The 23,128-nt window shown below is 36.8% G+C and overlaps 1 protein-coding gene across 1 annotated transcript; it reads left to right on the top strand.

The window, feature by feature from the left end:
• Positions 1-2,698: 2,698 nt before the first annotated feature.
• LOC310640647 (uncharacterized protein) lies at positions 2,699-21,875 on the top strand. The gene is made up of 6 exons (XM_083363065.1): positions 2,699-2,771; positions 6,222-6,404; positions 10,445-10,684; positions 16,769-16,909; positions 18,875-18,994; positions 19,617-21,875. The coding sequence occupies exons 1-6, from the start codon at positions 2,702-2,704 to the stop codon at positions 19,805-19,807; spliced, it is 945 nt and encodes a 314-aa protein (XP_083219191.1). The 5' UTR covers positions 2,699-2,701; the 3' UTR covers positions 19,808-21,875.
• Positions 21,876-23,128: the final 1,253 nt, after the last annotated feature.

The raw sequence follows: 23,128 nt of genomic DNA on the forward strand, positions 1-23,128 counted from the left end.
ATTAAAAACCCAATTACAATAAGTTAAAAAATTAAAAAATACTCAGTCCTGGCTGGAAAGCTCAAAGAGCCAGGTCTTCAGGTCCCGGCGGAATGAACGAAAATCAGGGGTAGTCCTAAGCTCTACGGGTAACTGGTTCCAGAGGGCAGGTGCACCCACAGAGAAGGCCCTCCCCCTGGGTGTTGCCCGCCGGCAATCCTTTGCTGGCAGCACCCTGAGAACGCCCTCCCTGTGGGAGCGCACAGGACGAAGGGAACTTGATGCCGGCAGCAGGTGTTCCCTCAGATATCCCGGACCCAAGCCATTTAGTCCATTGGGTCAATATATATGCAAATATGGTACACATTTATACCATGCAGATCATAAATATTATATGCACAACAAATGTATGTGCTATATTTCTATGTTGGTCAAAATTACATTTTTAATACAGCTGAAATATGAACAAGACTTAAGTTGGTATTAATATTATAAAAACTGCTATTACTGTATTATTGCTATTTTTCCTACATTAGAATTATCTGGTTGCCATGAAAGTGGCATGATAAAAAAAAGGTAGGTAGCATGATATCCCAAATCCACAAAAAAAGGGAACCAATTACATTCTGATGCTAATGCTCCAATCATTCATTTCTTCTTTGGCTTAATTCATTAATGTACACACACATATGCTCAGTTTTTACATGAGGTTAGCAATAATTTGAAGGTGAGAGATGGTGCCAATGGAGGGCGAGCTGGAGTGATGGACTACAGTGAAATGGCAGTTTCCTCAGAGGGATGGAGCACATTCCAGAAAGGAGAGAGAGAGAGAAGAGGCAATAGAATTCCAATAGAAGACAGAGGAAGAGGGTAAGGATATTCATGTCCTAGAATCTCCTAGGATGTATCGCTAAGTTGGGAGTAGTAAGAGTTTCAAGATTCTGTGTACTGTATGTAAGCAAATAAAGGACTGAACACTGGCTGGAATGTTCCATTTCACACTTAGACTTAGCCTGACAACTACTTTTGTAAAAAAATTCTTTCTCTTTTCATATTTGGTCTACAATAATGTTTCTGTTTCAGTCTATAAGAGAGAATATTCATATTCTGGCAGTCCCAGCAGATGTTATAGAATAAACATAATTGTTCTGACATAGACCAATTGCAGGTAATCCTGGTTTAATGACCACAATGGGAGACTGGTAACTTGGTCATCAAGTCATGCAGTTGCTAAGTGAAAAACCCATGACTGCAATTTTATTTCAGCTTTCCTTTTCTCCCACTCTCCCACTCTTTGGAATGCTCACTCCCGTACAGGGATAATAAAAAGAAAAGGGAATTCATGTTTTTATTTACATTCACTGGGGAGAAAGAAATTTCAAGAGGGTAAGCAATTACCCAGTAGAGGATATACATTGAAGGGAATGCAGGAGTGCTGCTGTTTGCCTAGAATGCTCATGGCTATGAGTCCCAAGCTGCTTAGGAGGGAAAGAAACCTGTCGGGATGAAAGTGTTTAAAGTCTGTCAGTTACAGGCAGCAGCTGCAAGCTAACTAGTTAAGGACAGAATGCTGAGTTTGTTATCTTATGATTAATACTTGTGGGAGAAGTGGCACATTGTTGAGATTGTTTAAGCAATCTCTACCCATTGCAGCTAAAGAAAAAAATGAGTCAAGTATACAATGCATGCTAACTGACTGTAATGGTGAACACATGACTGAGGGAGAGATGCCGTGAAAGTTGCAAAAACAAGCATTGGTTACAAAGTTACTTCTTCATCACTGACGTAACCTCAAACAGTCACTGCCTGAGGCTATCACTAAGCAAGTTCTACCTCTACAAACCAGTCGTTATTTTTGTTCTCAGGTTGTTAGGTTGCTAGAAGGTAATAATAGATTAATTTTAATATTTCATAAGAAATACTGCTTCTTATGGATAGATATGAAACTTCAGATGTGTGACATTTGCCATCTTCCTTGGTCATGATTTACGCTAGCTGGAGATGATAAGGAACTGGGGACCAACCACATTTGGAAGGCTATAGATTTCAGCTGTGACTAGTAATATTCTTTATAAATAACAAGTCTTTATGCATTTTGAGCTTTCCCTATTGGTTTTCTTTCTATAGATGTGGAACATAAATATCAGTTCTCCTTCATGTTTGGAATACTGTATATTGGCTGACCTTATATGCAGTACAAAATGGATAGGTAAATAGAATTTTGCAATTTTGTCCCAACACACAGTGTTTGCAACTAGCTTTATTCACTGTTTCTAGTCATATAATGACTTTAGCTGGATGATGCTTTTTTAAAAAAAATAAATCCATCATTATTTGCTTCATATATTTAAGAAGACTTTAAAACAGGAAACTGGTGTAATGTCATAATTTGCTTTGGTTTTCTTTTTCTTAGCTTTGACCTGTAGGCAAAGATGGTCTTGCTTAGATTACTATTTCATCTCATCTTCTGAATTTACTCTTACACACCCCACTTCCTGCGTATATGGCCATTGAAATAGATCATCCTGCTAATGTGGCTATAGCATGAGGTCAGTCAACCAAACAACCTTCCATTCTATTTTGATTCTACATTAATCTTTGATCCTTCCAGTATTCGTTCTTTTTTTTATTTCATTTTTTGTTACTGCTTCTGACATCATATCCTGAGTAGTACATTGGTTTAACAGCAAAGCTAGATCTTCTCAGCATGCAGTGCAAGAAGATGTTTAAAATGGATTTCAGTTTTTCATTTTCCCTGCCATGCATGTTGGTGATCCTGACCATTATTAGTGGTAAGTCAAACTTTATTTTATAAAATTAGCACGATGCCTAGCTGAATGGAATAGTGCTTTTGTACAGACCCTTACCCCTTTTTTAAAGGTGTCAACAAATCTCAGCAAAATCTTGGTGTCATCATCATCAAAGCATAAAAATGGGTAATTAAGTCTATTTTTTGTCATGAACTATATTTATCATGTTCTTTCACTTACTGCATTTATAATAAAAATAAAATTGATTGAAGGGCTTTGCTTATAATACAGTGGGTAAAAAGGGAAGTTAAACACCATAAAGTTTAGGTTTTTTCTCTTTTCTCAATATGTCCTTGAGTAAATGATTCAATATGCTAAAAAAATATCTTCCCAAGTCACTTAGGCCAGTTGTAAGTAGTTTTGAAAATAGATTTCAAGGTTTTATCATACTGATTTTTTTAATTTGAAACACCAGATATATTTACATGTTCATTCATGATTCCAGTCAGTGACTATATATTATAAAGAGTATTACAAATTCAGATGTACATGTGCTGATTATGTTCTTATTTATATTTTTATTAAATAATGGAAATTATTTATCTCACTGGTTTATTATGTGTGTTAGTGTAAAACTGTGAACAAACAGTTCCTAATTTTTAAAGCCACAATATAATTATATGCACCTGTATTCAGTACAAATGACAATATAAGACCTATTTAATTCCACAAATAAGCAGACAATATATTTCAAATTTTAAATATTTACTCAGGTAAGAGTGATGTATAGGTTGTAGTTTTGTTTTTAGTAGTACATTGGCAAGTATTCTTGTTTAAATCTGAGATCTGTCAATTCATCTGCTGCAATTTATTAAAGTTTTCAGATATATATATATAAATGAATATATATATATATATATATATATATATATATATATATATATATATATATATATATATATATAAATGAATATATAATATATACTCAGGTTTATATATAAATATATAATTATATATATTTATATATAAATATATAAACCTCAGAAAACAAATATATATATATATATATATATATATATATATATATATATATATAGATAGATAGATAGATAGATAGATAGATAGATAGATAGATAGATAGATAGATAGATAGATAGATATATATATATATATATAGAGAGAGAGAGAGAGAGGGAGGGAGGGAGGGAGGGAGGGAGGGAGAGAGAGAGAGAGAGAGAGAGAGAGAGAGAGAACAAGAGTTACTGTCAACTATGGTCATATCAAATTAAGTTTAATAAGTAAACCAGGTAATTATAGGGTTTGTGCGGTTCCTTAAACAGTTAACCCCTGTTTCCCTGGACTTTGATGAGGTAAACATGTGAACTAAAAGAAGCAATATGAAGAAACTTTAAATCTGTTCCGAAAAGAATAAGGCTATGAAATTTTACATTAGCAATCACAATGATACTTTTTTTTCTCCACTGCCAATTTGTATGATATAAAGACAGTTGAGTTAATTAAATGTTTTTATAGCAAGCTTAAGCCCTCAGGATATCCTTGGCTATCTGGGACTATCCTTTGATGTTGATAAACTTAACCTATCAGGATTTTAACTATATAATTTGACTTTAGTTTTGATGTCTATTTGTTTTGGAATGATAGTAAAACCCAATCTGAAAGCAGCAGGAAAGATGTTTTAATGTAATACTTGGGTTAACTAAAGAACTGACACTTTAAATCAGTTGGTTGCTAATATAGTAGTTGATTGAAAGATGTTGACAGATTATGTGTTGCTTGAGAATCAGATTAAAATTGATTATGTGTATATTTCCTTAATATGTATGTATATCATGTGTGTGTATATATATATATTGTGTGTATATAAATTGTGAAGTGAAAAATGAGGATTTTGAGTTTTGGAGAATCAAAAGGTCTAGGCATGAATAAATATCAATTTACCAGAAAATACTTTTTCATATTTATTGTACCTCTCAAAGCAAGGTTGGATGCCAGATTTTCTGTATGTATGTGTAAGAAATGTTTCTTAATTTTTAAAACGATTGTGCCCAACTTCAGCCTTCTTTTGGTTTAAATTATATGGCAACTGAATCATGGAAAGAAATATTATATTTAAGAATGTCAATTTGATGTTGAATTATATTCCTAAAACATGGAGTCTACCATCTCATTAAGAACCTTGAGTCTACCAAGCTTGAGTACCATTTTTATTTATTTTATTAAATTTGTTTCTTCCCCATCTCACTTTGAAGTGAATCTGGGTGACTTACAATATTAAAAGCAACAAAAACGTAAAAGATAAATATTTCTAAAAACAATAAAGAATGTGATTACAATCCAAAGTAAAGGATTGTAGGAAAGGCAGGAGTGTGCAGTATCATGGGAGGAGAAGAAGAGGGATCTTCTCTTAAATTATCAACCACCTCCAGTGTGATACTCCCCTGTTGGGGCCCCAAGACAATTGGCAGAGGCAGCTCTTCAGACCCTTATGGACAGTCAGGATGTCCCAAGGAGCAGGAGCCATGACAGAGAAGGCTCTTCTCCTGCACCCATCAGCCAAAATTCCCTGACAGGCCCACAGCATGCCCCCTCTCTGTCAGCATGGGTGGACTTGATCCATCAGGTGAGATGGTTCCTCAAGTCACCTGAACCCATGTGATGCAGGGCTTTAAAAGTAATAAGCAACCCCTTAAACTGCACCCAGAAGCAAACTGGCAGCCAGTGCAGCTCACAGAGCAGTGGTATAACATGGGCCACCCAAGAACAGTCTGCACATTCTGGACCAGTTGTAGCTTACAAATGCTCTTCAAGGCCAGTCCCACTTAGAGCACATTGCTATAGTCCTAACATGAGAATGTGAGATGATCAGGTCTTGAGTGAAAAATCTCTGTTCTAAAAATGACCAGATGAGACAAAATGGTGATATATTAGAGCCAATTTTGTCTAGTGGTTAAGGTACCAAGCTAGAAAGCAGGGGACCATAAGTTCAAGTCCCACTTAGCCATGAAAGCTATTTGGGTCAGTCTCTCTCAATCCAACCCACCTCACAGTGTATTGTTATTGGGCAAATAGGAAGAGGAAGGTGTGTTGAATATATTTGTTGCTTTGGGTTATTTGTAAATAAGGGTGGGATACAAACAAACAAATAAACAAGTAGGATTTAAACATAAATGTTAGGATTGAATTAATGTTACGTTATGTTATTAGATGCATCCTTTTCTGTAAGCGTTTTCTTTAATCATATTATTTTAATCATAGTATTTCTAGTATTTTCACTATTTTTCCTCTGTTAGTGATGTAGATTTTCTTTTGTGCATTTCATTTGCAATACTATTCTTTCTAACAGTCTATTGATATACTCACCTCTGTGCCAAGGTTTTCTCTGTTTTCACCGTTATAAAGCCAGATACATATACAATCCTCAAAACCATAATACTGTAGTTCAGTGATGAATGTGTTTTGTTTTTATTACAGGCAAGATTTGTGTTGCCAGTGATTTAACCTCTCAGAATAATTCCTCGGAACCACAAGAATCACAGTATGCTCAGCCAGTGAAAGGAAACCTAAATTGTGTGCACACCTGTGACAAATCGATATGTTTGAAGGATGAGGAAAGAAAGTGCCTTGGAAATGAGACTTCCTTTCTTTGCATATGTGGTAAGTATTCTGATTTTGGGGTCAACAATGGCAAAATATAAGAACTTCATTGCAATTCCATATTGATGTCTTAAACCTGTTTACTTCAGTTAAGCATCTAACCTTAAGCCCTGATCTACAGTTAAACAAACCTGAATCTGAGTTAAGTACAGTGGAGACTAAAGGCTATAGGACAGAAAACATAGTTTGTATTGTCCTGGCATTCATGATCACCTCATGTGGCACATTATTAGCAGGTCACAACTTCAACTATCTTTATGTTCACCTAACAGATGCCATATAGACTTACTAAATAATGACTGGAGTATACTACTGCCATTTCACATTGTTGTTTTACCATGAACCTAAAATAATTTCAACTGAAATTAAAAATATATAGTTCATCCTAGAAAGATTATGGGGGTTTGTCATCTTAGTCTCTGTCTAACAAGCAACAAAAATGTTTTAGTTATTATATATTACAACAAAAAAGATTTACTTGACTGTGAAATGGAGGGGATAGAACTTAAATAAATAATAAATAAATATTTTTTGCACAAATCAACAGATTTGGAACAATGAAAATACTCTTTTCTCAAGCTGTATTTATGAGTATACTATTTCTCCTCCAACCTCTTGAATATACAGGTCTAATCCTGAATTATTACAAATGATAAAGCTTCTTTCTTTAATTCAAGTATGAGATAATATACTTTAAAGGAAGAAGAATTCTCAGAACAGCATTTACTTTCCAGAATTGCACAGAACAAGCATCACTCTTAACTCCTTCGGATGCACATTTGCACACATAGTGAAGATTTAAATTATAAAGGTGCAATTTCTGTTGTCACCCAAAAATGCAGTCTCCTTCCTCTAACCACAGATTTGTATTTTTCAATGTTTTCTGTTCGTATTTTTATTCTGTGCAGGAACAGGAATTGAACAAAATGCTTCCATAAATATGCCCGTCTTATTTTACTAAACAAAATTAACGCCGTACAAGAGAATTTTTGACAAAAGTATTCCTATGACAAGCAAGACAAAGAAATATTTGAAAAAAATCCCTCAGGTATCTGGGAAACAGACTGTGAAAAGGAGAGGCTTTATTCAAAGCACCATCTCTTCTGTTTCTGCTTATGATTGTTAAAAAGGCCCATGGCATACCTTTGATTATTACATTTGAATGAGGGGGGTTCATTTCTTATGTCTCCCTAATATTGGCAAGAATATTTTTTATCCATTTCTTTTATAAATATTTATATACATTTCCTCATAATATTGCCTTCATTCATCCTGAGCCCATAGTGATGCAGTTCAATTTATCTTTAGTTTCTCAGTAGTGTATTTCCTTCTGTCATGGTGCAACTTCTGCTCTGTACACAATCCAGTATGCTTTGCTGAGTATGTGGTTGATGGAGAAGTTAGGGGGATTTGTCCCACTTCCCTTGGCCACTTCGTGCTGCTTCAGTCGTAGACCCCTTCTGTGCAGTTCCCTGCCATTTTCTTCTATGCTCATTTTAGCCTTGTGTACAGATGAGCTGGGACATCAGGCTTCTGAACCATCCACCTACAGTATGTAATTTATTATTATTATTATTATTATTATTATTATTATTATTATTATTATTATTAATTAATTTTATTTGTATACCGCCCTTCTCCCGGAGGACTCAGGGCGGTGAACAGGGCAATACATATTAAAAAACAAGATACAAAAATTAAAAATGATTAAACAAATGCCCATGAATAAGTTAAAACACATTTAAAATAGATTAAAACAGATTAATACAACCCAACCCCATCCTATCAGGCCAGGCCAGCTTGTTCAAAAAGGTAGGTTTTGAGATCGCGCTGGAAGGAGCGGAGGTCAGGCGCCATCCGGAGCTCGACCGGAAGATGGTGCCATAAATCCGGCGCACCCACAGACAACGCCCTCCCCCTGGGGGCCACCAGTCGACATTCTTTGACCGGTGGCACCCTGAGGAGGCCCTCTCTGTGGGAGTGTACTGGGCGGAGGGAAGTTGACGCCGGCCGCAGGTGCTCCCCAAGGTATTCCGGACCTGTCCAGGCTTCTTATATACGTGGATTTTAGTTCTGTTTTGAGAAAGTGCTAGACCTGAGCGGGGCAAAAATCAGTTTAAACCAGGAAAGGCAGCCAAGTTCTATCACGAATGAGTGCTTTAGTTTTTGTATTAGTTCCGTTGACAAGGTGTTTCCTGTGGCCATACTTTTACTGTATTTATTACTTTGCTGGCGTGTGTGTGTCTTTTGTGCCAATTTAACCTGCTGCTTCCAAATGCTGCAGGAATGGCCATTTGCTGGCAGCTCTGCCATTCTCTGGCAGTCAAGAATCGAATCTACTCATTATTGATCTTTTCCCTCATGCTCTACCTTTAGTCTGTTAACTCAGTTGACAGTCACAGGCATGAAAGAGGCAGAAAGGAACACCCAGGGGCCTCTCACAATACTTCCTCCTTGTCTTTGACCTGTCAGTCAGGCTATTTCTGAACATGGGTCTATTGCTTTAAAAAGAAACAAACAAAAAAAACCCTGCTAACTTGTGTCCAAAAATAGCTTGGCTGACAAGTCAGAGATGCAGAGAACAGATGCAGGGTGAAGGAGGAGGAACATCACACACACTTCAGTTTTCTTAACAGTGCCTTCCTTGTAACACTCAGTGCTCCACCAATATAGGCGGTGTGGGGGGGGACACGAAAAAGTTAGTTTCCACGCGTCTCTCATTCCCCATCTCCCCTCAAATCTTTTTCAGTACCTCATTGTGTTTGTTTTAACTGGGAGGCAACACTGGTCACTTAATTTAAAAATGAATGAAATGGTCTTTAGGAGCAATAGAGCCTTGGCTTCAAGTGAGCCAGGATGATATGGGAAGTTCTCATCAACCAGAAACTGCTTACATCCCAGATCAAATAAAATGCTGCAGAATTGTTCTGAATTCAGTAGAGCTTCAGAAACCCAATGACTAGGAGAATGTTCGGTGTGGAGGGAACCTAATTACCCTTCTCTTCAGTGTTAGTGTATGAGCTGTGGGCAGTTCAACAATGTCATGGATATAATTTTAGGCATAAATCTCCTTCAAAAACTCAGTTCCATTTCGTATATTTTGCCATTTGGCTAACTTGGGATTCAATTTCAGCTAGTTTACAATGGAAATGAGGATTGGAATTGCCATCCCTAAATAACGTGATATTGTGGGACCATACGGCAGCCCTGGTTGATTTTGTTATACAAAGACCATGCAGGTCATTAAATGAGGACCTCATGTAGGCACAACATCTGACTTCCTGCCAGCTTTCCCATTGAATTTGCTTGTGAAAAGGCCACCGCTTACTGTAATATTGCAGTTGTGAGTGGTGACTGCAGAGTTATTGTGACAGCTGAAAATCTGAGGACTGGTCATAAGTACCACTTCTTCAGTGCAGTCATAATTTTCAAAGGTTACTGAACAAATTTTCATAAACCAGGGGCTATCTGTATTATACCTTCATTGCAGTGTCATTTCATATTTAACTAAATACTATGGTACATTTGGAAATATTATATTAAGTGATTTATTTTATGATGTTCCTAGATTTCATTTTTTCCCCTAAACAATTTGTATAAAAAGAAATATTTTTTACAGGCTACTTTTTTCCCCAGGAAGCAGAGTACAGAAAAGATCTATGGCAACTTACCAAGTAGTATATGTAATTGTTGTTTTTCCATCTGAAGAAGTTGATATAGGTTTTGTGAAAAGTGTAGTAATTAGGTGTTGAGTGATTTTGAATAAAGAGACGTACCACACATCAGGAGGTATGCCACATGTCAGGGGAAAAGTGTACAGCTTTTAAATATAAAAATGAAATGTGATAAAATTTTTGTTGGTATATAAGTTTCTTATTTGTAAAACTAGCCAGAGTAAAGTTCTCATATATTTTCCTATGGACTCTAGACCAGACTGATTTTTATTTATTTTATTGTATTTTCTATATTTCACACAACATTATTGACATACCATATTGATTTTTTGTCTCCCTTCTGACTGTTGACATCCCACTACTTAGATGTGCTTCCAACTGTTCATATTCATTGTCTGCCTAATGGAAAAATCAGCCTGTTCTGTGAAGTAGGTGGACAGTTCAATGACAATGTTCTCTGGACTCTGAATGGAAATCCTATAAGTGATGCCTGTATCAAGGATAATGGCACTACAATTACCTTGGAAAAAGATAAAGGTGGCAAGTATGTTTGCCGAAGAGGAAATCACTGTAAGAGTTCTCCTGTTGAAATAAGATGTGACAATGGTAAGTTATATTTTATCTAACTTCTCTTATTGGAGTTCAAAATGCTACATGAATAAATATAGCTATATAGATAAGTAGATTGTGCTCTCTTCTAATAATTACTTCAGGAGGAAAAAATACACAAATATATTCAATGCTGATGCAAAATAAATGCACCCATTAGATATGATCATGCCAGAGTAATGATGTAATATCAACACCAGCAATCATTCCCCATTCCAGCTTCTCTAAACTAAAAATCCTCTGGCATGTAGTTCCTATGTAATTTATCCTTTATTTCAAGCCTAAGGCTGGATATGACTACTGCGGTTTATGCATTTGTATTTATTTTCTGAAGTCATAGTTTGGATATAAGAAAAGGGGTGGGGTAGAGAGAAGGAGGCTGCATCAATGGCTCTTTGGACCTGATGTGAATATGAGCAAATCCATAGCAATTTGCTTAGATGCCATGGTCTTCAAATGCACTGAAATACCAGGAATCTGTATTATAAATTATAGAGCAATGGTTATGCACAAACTTTGCATATGGAAGGTCTAAGTTTCAATTCCTGAGGACTTCAAGAAAAGCTGGAGGAAAAAGATCTAAGACTGAGGAATTGAAATCAACTGTTGTAGATTAAGCAAGCTACCTAGATCAAAGGTCATATTTAGTATAAGGCAGCTTTCTGTACTCTTAAAATACATATTCTACAACCTGGAAATTATGGATAATTGTAAAGATGATAATTATACATAATTCAGACAAAATAGTTTGCTTTTCATTGGTATATTCTATATCAGACTGTTTAAACAAACAGTTAATAATGCCTTACGCCCTCCCCAGACCTCCCAGCTGTAGCATGTGAATTCACTGATTGCTCTGAAACCTCATTTTTCAACAACTATAACAGAAAATAAAATACCTGGCTGTTAATGCAAATATACAGACAGAGTGAGTCTGAAGTGGTCTATTGGTTAAGGTACTTGGTATTCTGTCCCAACCTACGTGAGTCCTTGTTATGCTCACAAGGAGAAACCCCTCTTCCAACAAGCAGGCTGGAACCGCAGGAAAAAACCAATCCCCTTTTATTATTCACAGACCTGAGTCAATGTTCAAGGCAAACAAACACAGTTCAGAGAAACTCGATCCTCGACATGACTGGTTGCCTTTGACAACCAGCACCTCCCACATCTTTCCTTTTATTATTCAGCCAAGGCCAAGGCCTTCCTAATGCCTTCTCCTTTGCCTTTGGAGCTGCCCCAGTGTATTCCTCTATCCTACTCTCTTTTCTTCCCAGTGTTTTCGTGCATCCTGGATATTTCCCAGCTGTGATTCATCACTCCCAGCACAGCTGTGTCTCAGCCTGAGTGCGAGTAGAGGGGCCAGGCTCCTCATCAGACTGTAAGTTCTGGAGCTCCTCAAAGCCTTCCTCTGACTCTGATGTTACTCCAGGCCCCTCCTCCTTTGATTCTTCAGACTTAGCTGCCGGGTCCACTGGCTGGCGAGGAATCACAACACTTGGCTAGAAACTGGGAATGTAGGATTTCTAGTCTTGCCTTAGGCATCAAAGCCAGCTGAGTGTCTTTGGGCCAGTCCCTGTCTCTCAGCCCAACCTACATCAAAGGGTTTTTGTTGTAACAGAAAATAGGAAGAGGAAGAACTATTATGTGTGTTCACCATCTTGGGTTGTGTGTAAAGATAGTCAAGCAGGTATGGCCTGTATTTGAACTAACACTGAGTGATTCCTATAGTTTATGCTATATCATGATAGGTTTGCCAGGTCCAAAAGAGCAAAATAATTATTTCTGAGGGGATTGTGCAGCTGTTACTGAATCATATAATCATTCATTATATTATATAGGGGGTAAACATTAAAACAGAAAATATTTTGTCTAACTATGCTTAAGGAGGTGTTTCTACAACTGCTAATATTTGCAGATATTTTATAAAAATATTAGAGCTAAGGAAATGGTCATGCCTTGAACATTCAACTCAGTGCTGTTGAGCTGAAGGTATTCTGTCACATTGTGATCATGACAACTTTGTGACTCAAAGATCTGGAATACAGCTTATCAGTCCTACCAAGGGAAATAGTTTCTGCCTTAAAGCAGATACATACACACAAGCATAGACAGGTACCAGATGAGGATGATACATAGTTGTGATATACACTTTGTCTTCTAAGTTTAGCAAGAATAGGAGGAATATACCTATGTATGTATATTTTTCCTACTCATGCATATTCTTCTTACTCTTGCTAAACATAGAAGACAAAGTGTGTATCACAACTACGTATCATTCTTACCTGGTATCTGATTTGGAAGAATCCATACTCTGAAAGTCCTGTCCCAGTTTGGGTACCTAGGATCTGTCTCTCTATCTGGGGATGGAAGGTTTAGATCAGGGGTAGGCAACCTTGGCTCTTTTATGACTCGTGGACTTCAATTCCCAAAATTCCTGAGCCAGCATGGCTGGCTCTGGAATTCTGGGTGTTGAAGTCCACGAGTCATAAAACAGCCAAGGTTGCTTACCCCTGGTTTAGATGAAGAGTCTTTGAAAATGTGGATACAGGTTACATCCTGCAAATTATTGGATCCAGAAGATTTAGAAGACATACATGCTTCTACATCTTTACATGCTCCTTTTTTTGGGAGTTTTTCCCCAGATTTATAATGCAATTTTGTATGATAATCATGGTATTAGAGACATTTGAGCCAGTGACATCCTGAGATTAATTCTGCCTCTTAGCTTATATTATGAACACTAGCTAAGAATAATTGGATGTTATGTGGAAAAAAAATCTTCCTATTTTGCTAAAATATTTTTGAACAATTTTACCAATCTGTCTACTGTGTCTGGATATTTTATTTATATCATGCTGTGCCTTCTTCACCTGTTATCCTGTTTTATCATGTTATTTCATTATGTTTCTAAATTGTCAGCCATTTTGTAAAAAATTCTCATTTGTAAAGGATGATAACATTTTTTACTAAATAAAGCATAATGTGTATGGTAAACTTCTGAAACACAAAGTAACCCTGAATAATGAATTGTAGGTTCTGATATGGATTAGATGTCCTTAAACTAATTTTAGCTTTCAATGTAAATTTTGTGGGTCTGTTCTGTAAAACAAGGGAGATAGAGCACTTTTCTAAATAATAACTTTGAAATAACTTTGTAAATAATTATTATTATGTTATATTATATAATATTATGTTATGTTATATTATATAATAAAGTTTCATTTATTAAAATTTTATTTAATCTATTAAATGACCTACAGAAACATGTATAGAAACTAAAATTGACTAAAGTGTAACTCTCCATCTTTTTCAGAAATATAAAACAATTTTTGTAAAATTTATTTCAGTTCAATTCTTAATTCTCCATGAGCAGTATAACAAAAGTTCAAAGAGTATCCAAAGTTGCTAAGAAACCCCCCCTGCAATGCTAGAATGTTGATAACAACATCTGCATAAAGAGCAAATTTCCATTCAAATAACACTGAGCAATATTTAACCACTTCTGTAAAATTGTCCTGCTTGGTTTCATTTAATGTGTTTTGAACAGTCAAGAATTCATTGGAGTTGTGAATATCTTCATAGAAAATGATTATTTGAATATGTGATTTAAACACTGTAGACTTGACAAAGAACTGGATCTAAGCCCAAAAGCATGCTTAATAGAATTGTTTATGAAGAAAGACCGGGAGGATCATTGAAGAATCTGACAAAACATTATTAGTAGTATCAGGAATGGATTTTCTGAAAAAATAGACATAGAAGGAATGAATGGTCCGAAAATATGGCAGTTGCTTAAACAAGGCAAAAATTATCAAATGAGGTCTAGAAAAGTAGAATGACTTTGAATGGAAATAAAACAAAAGTAGGCAAAGACAGCTAAACACAGAGCCTCTACTAAAATAAACAGAATTAATAACAAAAATGAAATGTCCTGAAATGAAACCAAAGATCAAGCTGCAAAATATAGGGACTGAGATGAAAGGGAGGGGTATGAGAAAGTTGTGGCTGGATGGAGTTGAGATCTTCAAAATAAAAAAGAGGTGAGAAAAATAAAAGAAAATGTTAGAGCACAACGAATGGCAAATGAAGGAGGAAGTATAGCAAATGGTTACATGTAGCTGGATTTCCTTATCGTATGCCTTTAATTGCTTTGGTTTACTATTTTTTGCCCCTTTTCTGATGATGCCTGAAATGGTGTTTCTGTATTTATGTACATTGCTTTCTTGTATCATTTTCATTTCCTTCTAGGGCAGGGGTCGACAACCTCGGCTCTTTTATGACTCGTGGACTTCAACTCCCAGAATTCCTGAGCCAGCATAGCTGGCTCAGGAATTCTGGGAGTTGAAGTCCACGAGTCATAAAAGAGCCGAGGTTGCCGAACCCTGTTCTAGGGACTTCAGTTCAGGAAAGGGAACTTTTTCCCTGTTGAGAAAGATACTTCTTCTTTAGGCTTGAACTAGTAAGAACTGCCTGTTGGCCCTAGGAATGGGCAGGGCTAAACTGATCACTTTGTCTCCTACTATACGTTATACCTCTTTTTTTTCTCTAGCCTTCCTCTCTCTCAGCTCCCGCTGGATTGCCTTGCCAGAGGAAGGACAGACAATTCCTGACCTGATTAATTGCCAAGAAATTTTTCAAATTAAGAAGTTGCCTTTTCCTGCCTTTTTAATATACCAGAAGTGACCCTAAAATTACATTCACAAGCCAACTGACTTGTAGTTACGTTAGCTATGATTTTCTCGATCCAATTACTATAGGTTCACACGACAGACTGAAATGGTTTTAGACAGCAGGCTAAATTGGAAAATTGGTGAGAAAGCTGACAAAGGGTTCAGTGAGCTGTTGAAAGAGCCTTTGCATCAAAGTCAGTGGAAGATACTGGTGTAAGATTTTCCAACCTGCAGGTAGCCGCTTCTGTGGGAAAAAAGTACTCCGAACTGCTGCAGAAAAGGAAAAAGTTATGTAGTCTTTGCCTGTACCGCTGATTGCAAGCAAGCCATGTCATGCAATTTTCATTGATTCCTATAAATAAGATTACTATAAATTACAGCAAGTAGAAAGAGAAAAAGAAAGAAAGAAAAACTCATAAAAGTACAACTCTTATAAATAAAATAAAATTAGTCCTACGGATGAAGCCTATAAATTAGAATATATACAATCCAAATCTTTTTTTTTAAAAAAAATCCTCCAAATGGATTTCAAGCAGTTCAAAGCTTACTTGGCTATGTAAAAAAGGTGAGTTTAATTAATTGATTTATTTGCTGGCTCACTTCCAGATGATTAATGTTAAGGTCAGCAGGAAGGCAACTACAAAAGCAATATTCATGTCCATTATTCTCTAATTGGTTTCCAAACATTTCACATATAATGCAAAAATACAGAAACATCTATAAAAAGCAGTGAGTTTCCAGTATAAAATTAATATGTAAAATAAAGGGAGTTGCTATAAAACACATGATTATATTATATCAAATATATATTTGTTGCCTGCCTGTTATATAGATTTTTGTTTAATTTATTTAAATTTAATTAAATTAAAAACTTGTTTTGAATATAATAGCACTTATTTAAGAAGAAATTGATAGATTTGACTATATTCTGAGTCCCCTTTTTTCCGGAAAAGTATTTTACAGTCCAGAATTCCCTTTGGACAACTAATAATAAAAAAGCCTTGTTCTGTGTATATTCATATCTTTTATTCTTGCTTCTAATTGTTAAATCACCACCCAAAGTCTTTCTTTCATCACTCAGAGTCCCTCTTTGAGGGAGATGGCCAGTTCAGAAATGTGAAAAATAAAATAAATAAATCAACAAATCAACAAATAGACCTCAGCGTGGTGGAATTTGACATGAATAGGTACATAGCACTAATTTTATTTAAGGCATAGGAGACCTATGTTTTGTGAATCTTTTTTCATTTTGTAATATTTTGGTGTATATATTCAAACATTAAAAAAAATAAAACTCTGCCTTTTTTAGTGTCAAGGCGCATTTGACATCAGCCCTAGTTTGGCTGTTTAGAAAACAAGCGCTCGTTTCTTCTGCTTTTTCAACTGCTCAAGGCCATCTCTACCTTTCTAGCAGGGGATCTGCTGCAGCATCCACTCTTCCTGTATGTCCTGACAGCCTGTGGAGGTGGAGCGATTTTGCTAGCTATCACAGCCTCATTGGTCACCTGCTGCTGCATGAAAACCAAACACAACTTCGTTCCGGTCCCTGTGGGTGAGTAATGCCTTTTCTCTTTGTTGTAGTGTTTCACAAGGAGCCCCATGTATGCTTACTTGAAAACAAGGATTTAAACAAAATCATGAACAAAATCAGGAAAAAAATAGAGGGAAAGTGTGTTTCCATTTATTTATTATTTATTATTAAAAAGGTAAAAGGTAAAGGTTCCCCCGCACATGCGTGCTAGTCGTTTCCAACTCTAGGGGCCGGTGCTCCTCTCTGTTTCAAAGCCGAAGAGCCAGCGCTTGTCCGAGGACGTCTCCGTGGTCATGTGGCCGGCATGACTAGACACCAAAGGCGCACAGAATGCTGTTACCTTCCCACCATAGTGGTCCCTATTTTTCTACTTGCATTTTTACGTGCTTTCGAACTGCTAGGTTGGCAGAAGCTGGGACGAGTAACAGGTGCTCACTCTGTTACGCGGCACTCGGGATTCGACCCGCCAAACTGCCGACCTTCTGATCAACAAGCTCAGCATCCTAACCCACTGAGCCACTGCGTCCCCTTTATTTATTATTACCCTTTGGCAAATTGGCAAATAACTAGCAATAGCAATAGCACTTAGACTTATGTACTGCTTCACAGTGCTTTATAGCCCTGTCTAAGCAGTTTGCAGAGTCACCATATTGCCCTCAACAATCTGGCTCTCCATTTTACTGACCTCAGAAGGATGGACGGCTGAGTCAATCTTGAGCCACTCAGAATTGAACTCCTGGAGCGAGCAGTGAGTTAGCCTGCAGTACTGCATTCTAAGGGACGCGGTGGCTCAGTGGGTTAGATGCTGAGCTTGTCAATCAGAAGGTCGGCAGTTTGGCGGGTCGAATCCTGAGTGCCGCATAATGGAGTGAGCGCCTGTTACTCATCCCAGTTTCTGCCAACCTAGCAGTTCGAAAGCACGTAAAAATGCAAGTAGAAAAATAGGGACCACTGCGGTGGGAAAGTAACTGTGTTCCATGCACCTTTGGTGTCTAGTCATGCCAGCCACATGACCACGGAGACGTCCTTGGACAAACGCTGGCTCTTCGGCTTTGAAACGGAGATGAGCACCGGCCCCTAGAGTTGGAAATGACTAGCACGCATGTGCGGGGGAACCTTTACCTTTACCTTTTACTGCATTCTAACCACTACACCACCATGGCTCTTAGCAGATCTTTTTGTGGAAGACATCATCATTGGTGAATCCTGCTGAACACATGTTGTTTACCTCCTCAGACCACTTACTAAATGTGTATTATAAACAGAGTGTCCTCCACAGCATTCACCAAAGGATGATCTTTACCAAAGCAGTTGCCAAATAGTCTGGAAGAGGCTCCAGGCTGTGTAGTCTCAATGTGCCCATGTTTGCCAAAGTTGCCCAGATTGGAAGACCTGTGGCAGCGCATGTTAAGTGGCTTTTGACTGGCAATCAAATAACGGTGGCTAAAGTCACTTACTGTTGATGGATCTTGGTTAGTTTTATAGAACAAGCATTTTCGTAGCTCATCCAAGAATACTCGGGACCATTTGCTAAAAATAGAGGAAAACAAAAATCTCAGCTCTCTTCTGTGTAGTAGCATAATATTATGGGAAAAGCAGAGATTGGCTCTGAAACAGAGTGATGTGTAAGAGTATGGTCACACTGTTTCACTTTTAGAAGCAAAGACACTATTTTGCTTCAGGGGATAATCATTTGAACCTTCATCAGCTCAAACCATCCCTCAAAGCTTTGCTAAACCCTGATATATAAAATATATACATATATCTTGATGTTGTAAGCCTCCAGAGTTGCCTTGCAGAGAGATGGGTAGCCAACAAATTCAATAAATAAAATAAATAAGACAACAATATGACTGTCATAAAGCCCATTAAGGCTTCTTTCGATATAAGTAGGGTATAGGACTGAAGTGTCTCTCTGTTCCACATTAAGAATGAAAGGACACACATGAATTTCAGCTTTCAGATTCTGATTGTGTTTTTCCACAGAAGACGAAAAGGATGAGGGCATAACCATGTCTGCCATTTCTAGTGAAAGGCCAAATCCTCCTCCTAATGGAGACCATTGTGAAGTTACAGATGTCCTTGTTGATAGTACCCCCAATACGAGTAAGTACAGAGATGTGACTGTTGTTATTATACAACAGAAAGCTAAATGTATATGTGTTGTATATGTGTTGTTTCTAAAAGCTGTTTTCCCTATTGTCTACCTTGGCATTGAGAAGAGATATGGTAATGAACCATGGAAATGGCTCTCTTTCCAATATCCTTTGAAGTAAGCCAATATTTCACACTTATTACAAGTGCAATAAGAAATCTTGGAACAGTTTCTATGTAGTGATTGTTCTATATGTATAGGTATTGTTTTAAACAATTGTTGGTATAAAGCAAACTTGCCAAAACTGGTCTTGTGTGCCAGAATTCCTTGTCAAATGCTTACTCACAACATGAGGTCAAGTAAAACTGATATAGGTTTTCCTTGTTAATAATAACAGTTATCTGCTATGATTTTCTGAAGACTTCCTCAGATAAATGGACCTTAACTAATCCATAAACAGCTTCACCAGAAATAAGCATGTTTAAGTTCAAGAACTCAGTTCTCACCTTTTAATGTTAGTGTCATTTCCAAGGATGAAAAGCAAGATGACATGAAGATTTGATTAAAGATTTAAGCAAATGTACACAATACTAAATTATATACTTTATGAATTTTCCTGACATTCTTTTAAAGGTGCACAAATCTGTGAAAGTTTCAAACCAGACCATAAGGAAGATCCAAATCCTTCGGTGGGACCTGAGGTGAAGTCAGAATGCAGAAGAGAGGAGAAAGTGGGGACAGAAACAGAGTTCCGAGATGATACAATTGACAACGCAGCTCAGGAAGTTATAGACGACTGTTTTCCTGATCCTATTGATGCTTGATCCAATGTCTTCCTTTTGCCTTCTCCAGGTCTGGGGAACTGGGCCTTCTTCATTCCAAGCTTTTTCAGAATAATATAATGTCCTTTATAAATTACTTACCTGCTAATAGCATAAGCCTACAAACCATTTTAAATTAGCCCAAATGTGGTTTTCTGCTGTGTTCCTACTTCTAAGGGCATTTATAGAATTAAATATGAGAAATCTAAATATCAGATACCCTTCTCCCCAAACTGGAATAATTTCTCTTCCAAGTCAACATTTGGCCTTCAATCCCCAAGATTTCTGGTTCATCCTAAGTAGACATACAAACGACGAAATTGAGGAATTCTAGCTCTTTTTACACTGAAATCAGAATCAAGAATTCTATAGAAAATTCTAGAGCAAGTTTTAAGCAACCTTGCTGAAATGTTTAGTTGTTGCAGATTTTTGTGATTAAACATAATGTCTATTTACTTCTGTTCTAAGTGTTTACATGAACCAAAACTGGTTCCAGGGGTTAGCCGCAGACTCCTATAGCTATGTTACACAGGATCTTCTCAAACTGCCTATGACATTTTGGGTCTTCTGGATAGTGGTCTGTTTCAACAGTAGACCATATATATACCAATGTTTGGGATCCAGAGATTTGCCTCAGCCCATATCTTTCAAAAGTCATCTGTATTATGAACAAAAAACCTTTCAACACATTTTTGTAATGCTGAGCGTGAGGATTCTGATCATATATTTCTCTTGGACATTTGTAGAGAATTAGGCAAAAGTATTTTTCTATACATACTCTCGCTCTTAATGTGTGAGTAACAGATAGAAACAGAACATTTCCCTCACCACCATTTTTACAGATGGTGTCATCATTTTAAGCCGACTGTTTTTCCAACAATAGTTTCATAGTTTTCCTCATCTTTATTTAAATGAAGAATAGGTATCTTCTGAGTTTATCTGTCTTGTGAATCTTGTTGAATATGAGCAATGTTTATAGAAGGTACCCTATTGTGGAACTTTGTGAACATGTTTATGTAAGAAGATAGGACTTCCAATTACAGTAGCTACAAACTGCTTAAAAGACCAGTGCTTCATGCTTCTAAAACCATTTTCCATTTTCTGAAGGACGAAACCAGGAGAAGTGTTTGCTCCCATATCGTCTTGTGTACTTCCTGTAAACATCAGCTCAACCGCTGTGGGAACTATGATGCTGAACATGCTTGGCTATTGGTCTAAATCAGCAACAATTTTATGCTGACCTTGCCATAGGAAAAAAGAGAATATTTTTAAATGACATAGGCCTTAATTTAATGAAAAACTGAAACTAAGGCTTAAAACTCTTCCTTTTAGGAAAGAAAATTTTTCCAACTGCTTAGCCTGCTATAAAAAAATGAATACACTTGGCAGGAGTGTATAGTATAATATGAACTGGTTGTAGGTGTATCCAGTGCACTTAAAAAAAGAAAACAAGCAAACAATTTGGTGATGACAAATACAGCTTTGGCATCTATTATAAACGCCCTTTAAAGTATCGTACTCTGAAAGATTTCAAGAATAATAAACAAGAGGTGGAAAAAAAGCTGTTTTTTTTCTCTTCTACTTTATTGCCATCCAAACCTTGCTTTTTCTTTTTCAGAGAAATGTGGTATATAAACATGGCATGTAATAATAGTTACCTGGATTGTAAATTATTTTGTACCACTTGCGTAAAGTTGCAGGATTTTCTTCTTCATCTTCCTAAATGCTTTAAGGAAGGCTGATTGGGGATTATATAATAAAAATAGCAATTAGGAAAAAGTAACAAATCAAAACGATCGTAATCTGGTGATAGGCATTTTTGGAGAAGCCCCTTGGACAATAAAACAGATGCTTCCTGCTTTTTGATTGAGGAGCATCTTTACTACACCAGAGAAGATGCAAGGAAAACCCAGGCACGAGGTAGCTTTGTTTATTCTGTTGAACAGCTAGAGCTTGCCGCTTTGCTTAATTTTTTCGCCCCACTATACATTGCAATAATACAATGTCTGAAAAATCATTCTTCTGTAATGCTTTGAGCTGTATTCATACTGTGGTGATTTTTTTTATGATGCTGTCCTTCACTAATAAAGAGATTGTTTTATATACCTAGAATGAGGAGTTGGATTCTTTGTATTAACCTGCTTATTCTTCAACACTGGCTGAAATTCTTACCTGGCAGCATATTCAGCAATCTTGGCATCTTGCTAAACCAGGAGTGATCTTTATCCTCCAGCAATTCAAAGCTGGTTCTCTTCTAATTTTACTATTCCATTTTCCAGAGAAGAGAAGAAATCCTGGGAATTAAGTATAAACAACAGTCCTATTCCTGCTTATTCCCTGTTACTGTATGTGTTAACTTTAAATTCTGTCTTCCATCTGGAAACATTAGCATTAGACAGTAGGCTGAATCAAAAGAGTCTCAATATTACCCAGGGGCTGATGATGAACTTGAATGAACTTGTCCCTTCAGTCCTAATTTAAACATCTTAAGAAATACTCCACACTAGCTTTCATTGTTAATTACACCGGCACCAAATTTCTATTTTAAAACAAGGGGACATACTGATATTTAATTCTTTGCTTGCTTCTCTTTAACTGGCAGCATTGTACCAGTGTTAAACTAGACTCCCCCCACCTTAGGCATACACTATTCTATCACAGCTTCATAATGTTTAAAGTTGTCCTGCTTTATCAGTTTTTACTTTGAAGATGAGGTCAGGTGATTGTGTATAATTGTAGGTACAGTATGGGTATGGGACTTTGGAAAAGTGTAGGCATGCCCTCTTTCTTCTGTTTGTCCTGGCTTCTTCATGGTGGAAGTAAGGACTTAGGTCCAGGTCACTGTCAGTATCTTTTTACGGGAAGCGAAACTGCCCATAACCTTGCAGAAGGCTGATCTGTGCCCCATTCTGAAAGGGCCATTTCTGAATCTGGGGGCTTTACATAATTATGAGCCAGTCTCAAACCTCCCATTGGAAAACAGTCTAGACAATTCCCTATCCATTTTCCCAGCATACCGAAGCTAGAAGGAGTCCCAGATAACATTATAGAACAGTACTCTGGACAATGTTAAAGATGATGTCCATGAAATCTCAAGACTTTGGTGAATCTGAATGACCTTATCTGTGCAATAAAGCCTGTGCAATTTAGCCACAAAGTCATATAGGAAAATTCAATGATGATTGCTTACTAAAAGGGAATTTCCAACTTTAGATAAGCCTCTGGACATAGCCCATCAATGCAATAAAAAAGAAGTGAGAATCTTTTGCATCTCTTATTGCCATAGAAAATGTCTGAATATGATTGAATTATTTTTCATATTTT

The sequence above is a fragment of the Vipera ursinii genome (assembly GCF_947247035.1).
Source record: "Vipera ursinii genome assembly, chromosome: 4".
Lineage (NCBI taxonomy): Eukaryota > Metazoa > Chordata > Lepidosauria > Squamata > Viperidae > Vipera > Vipera ursinii.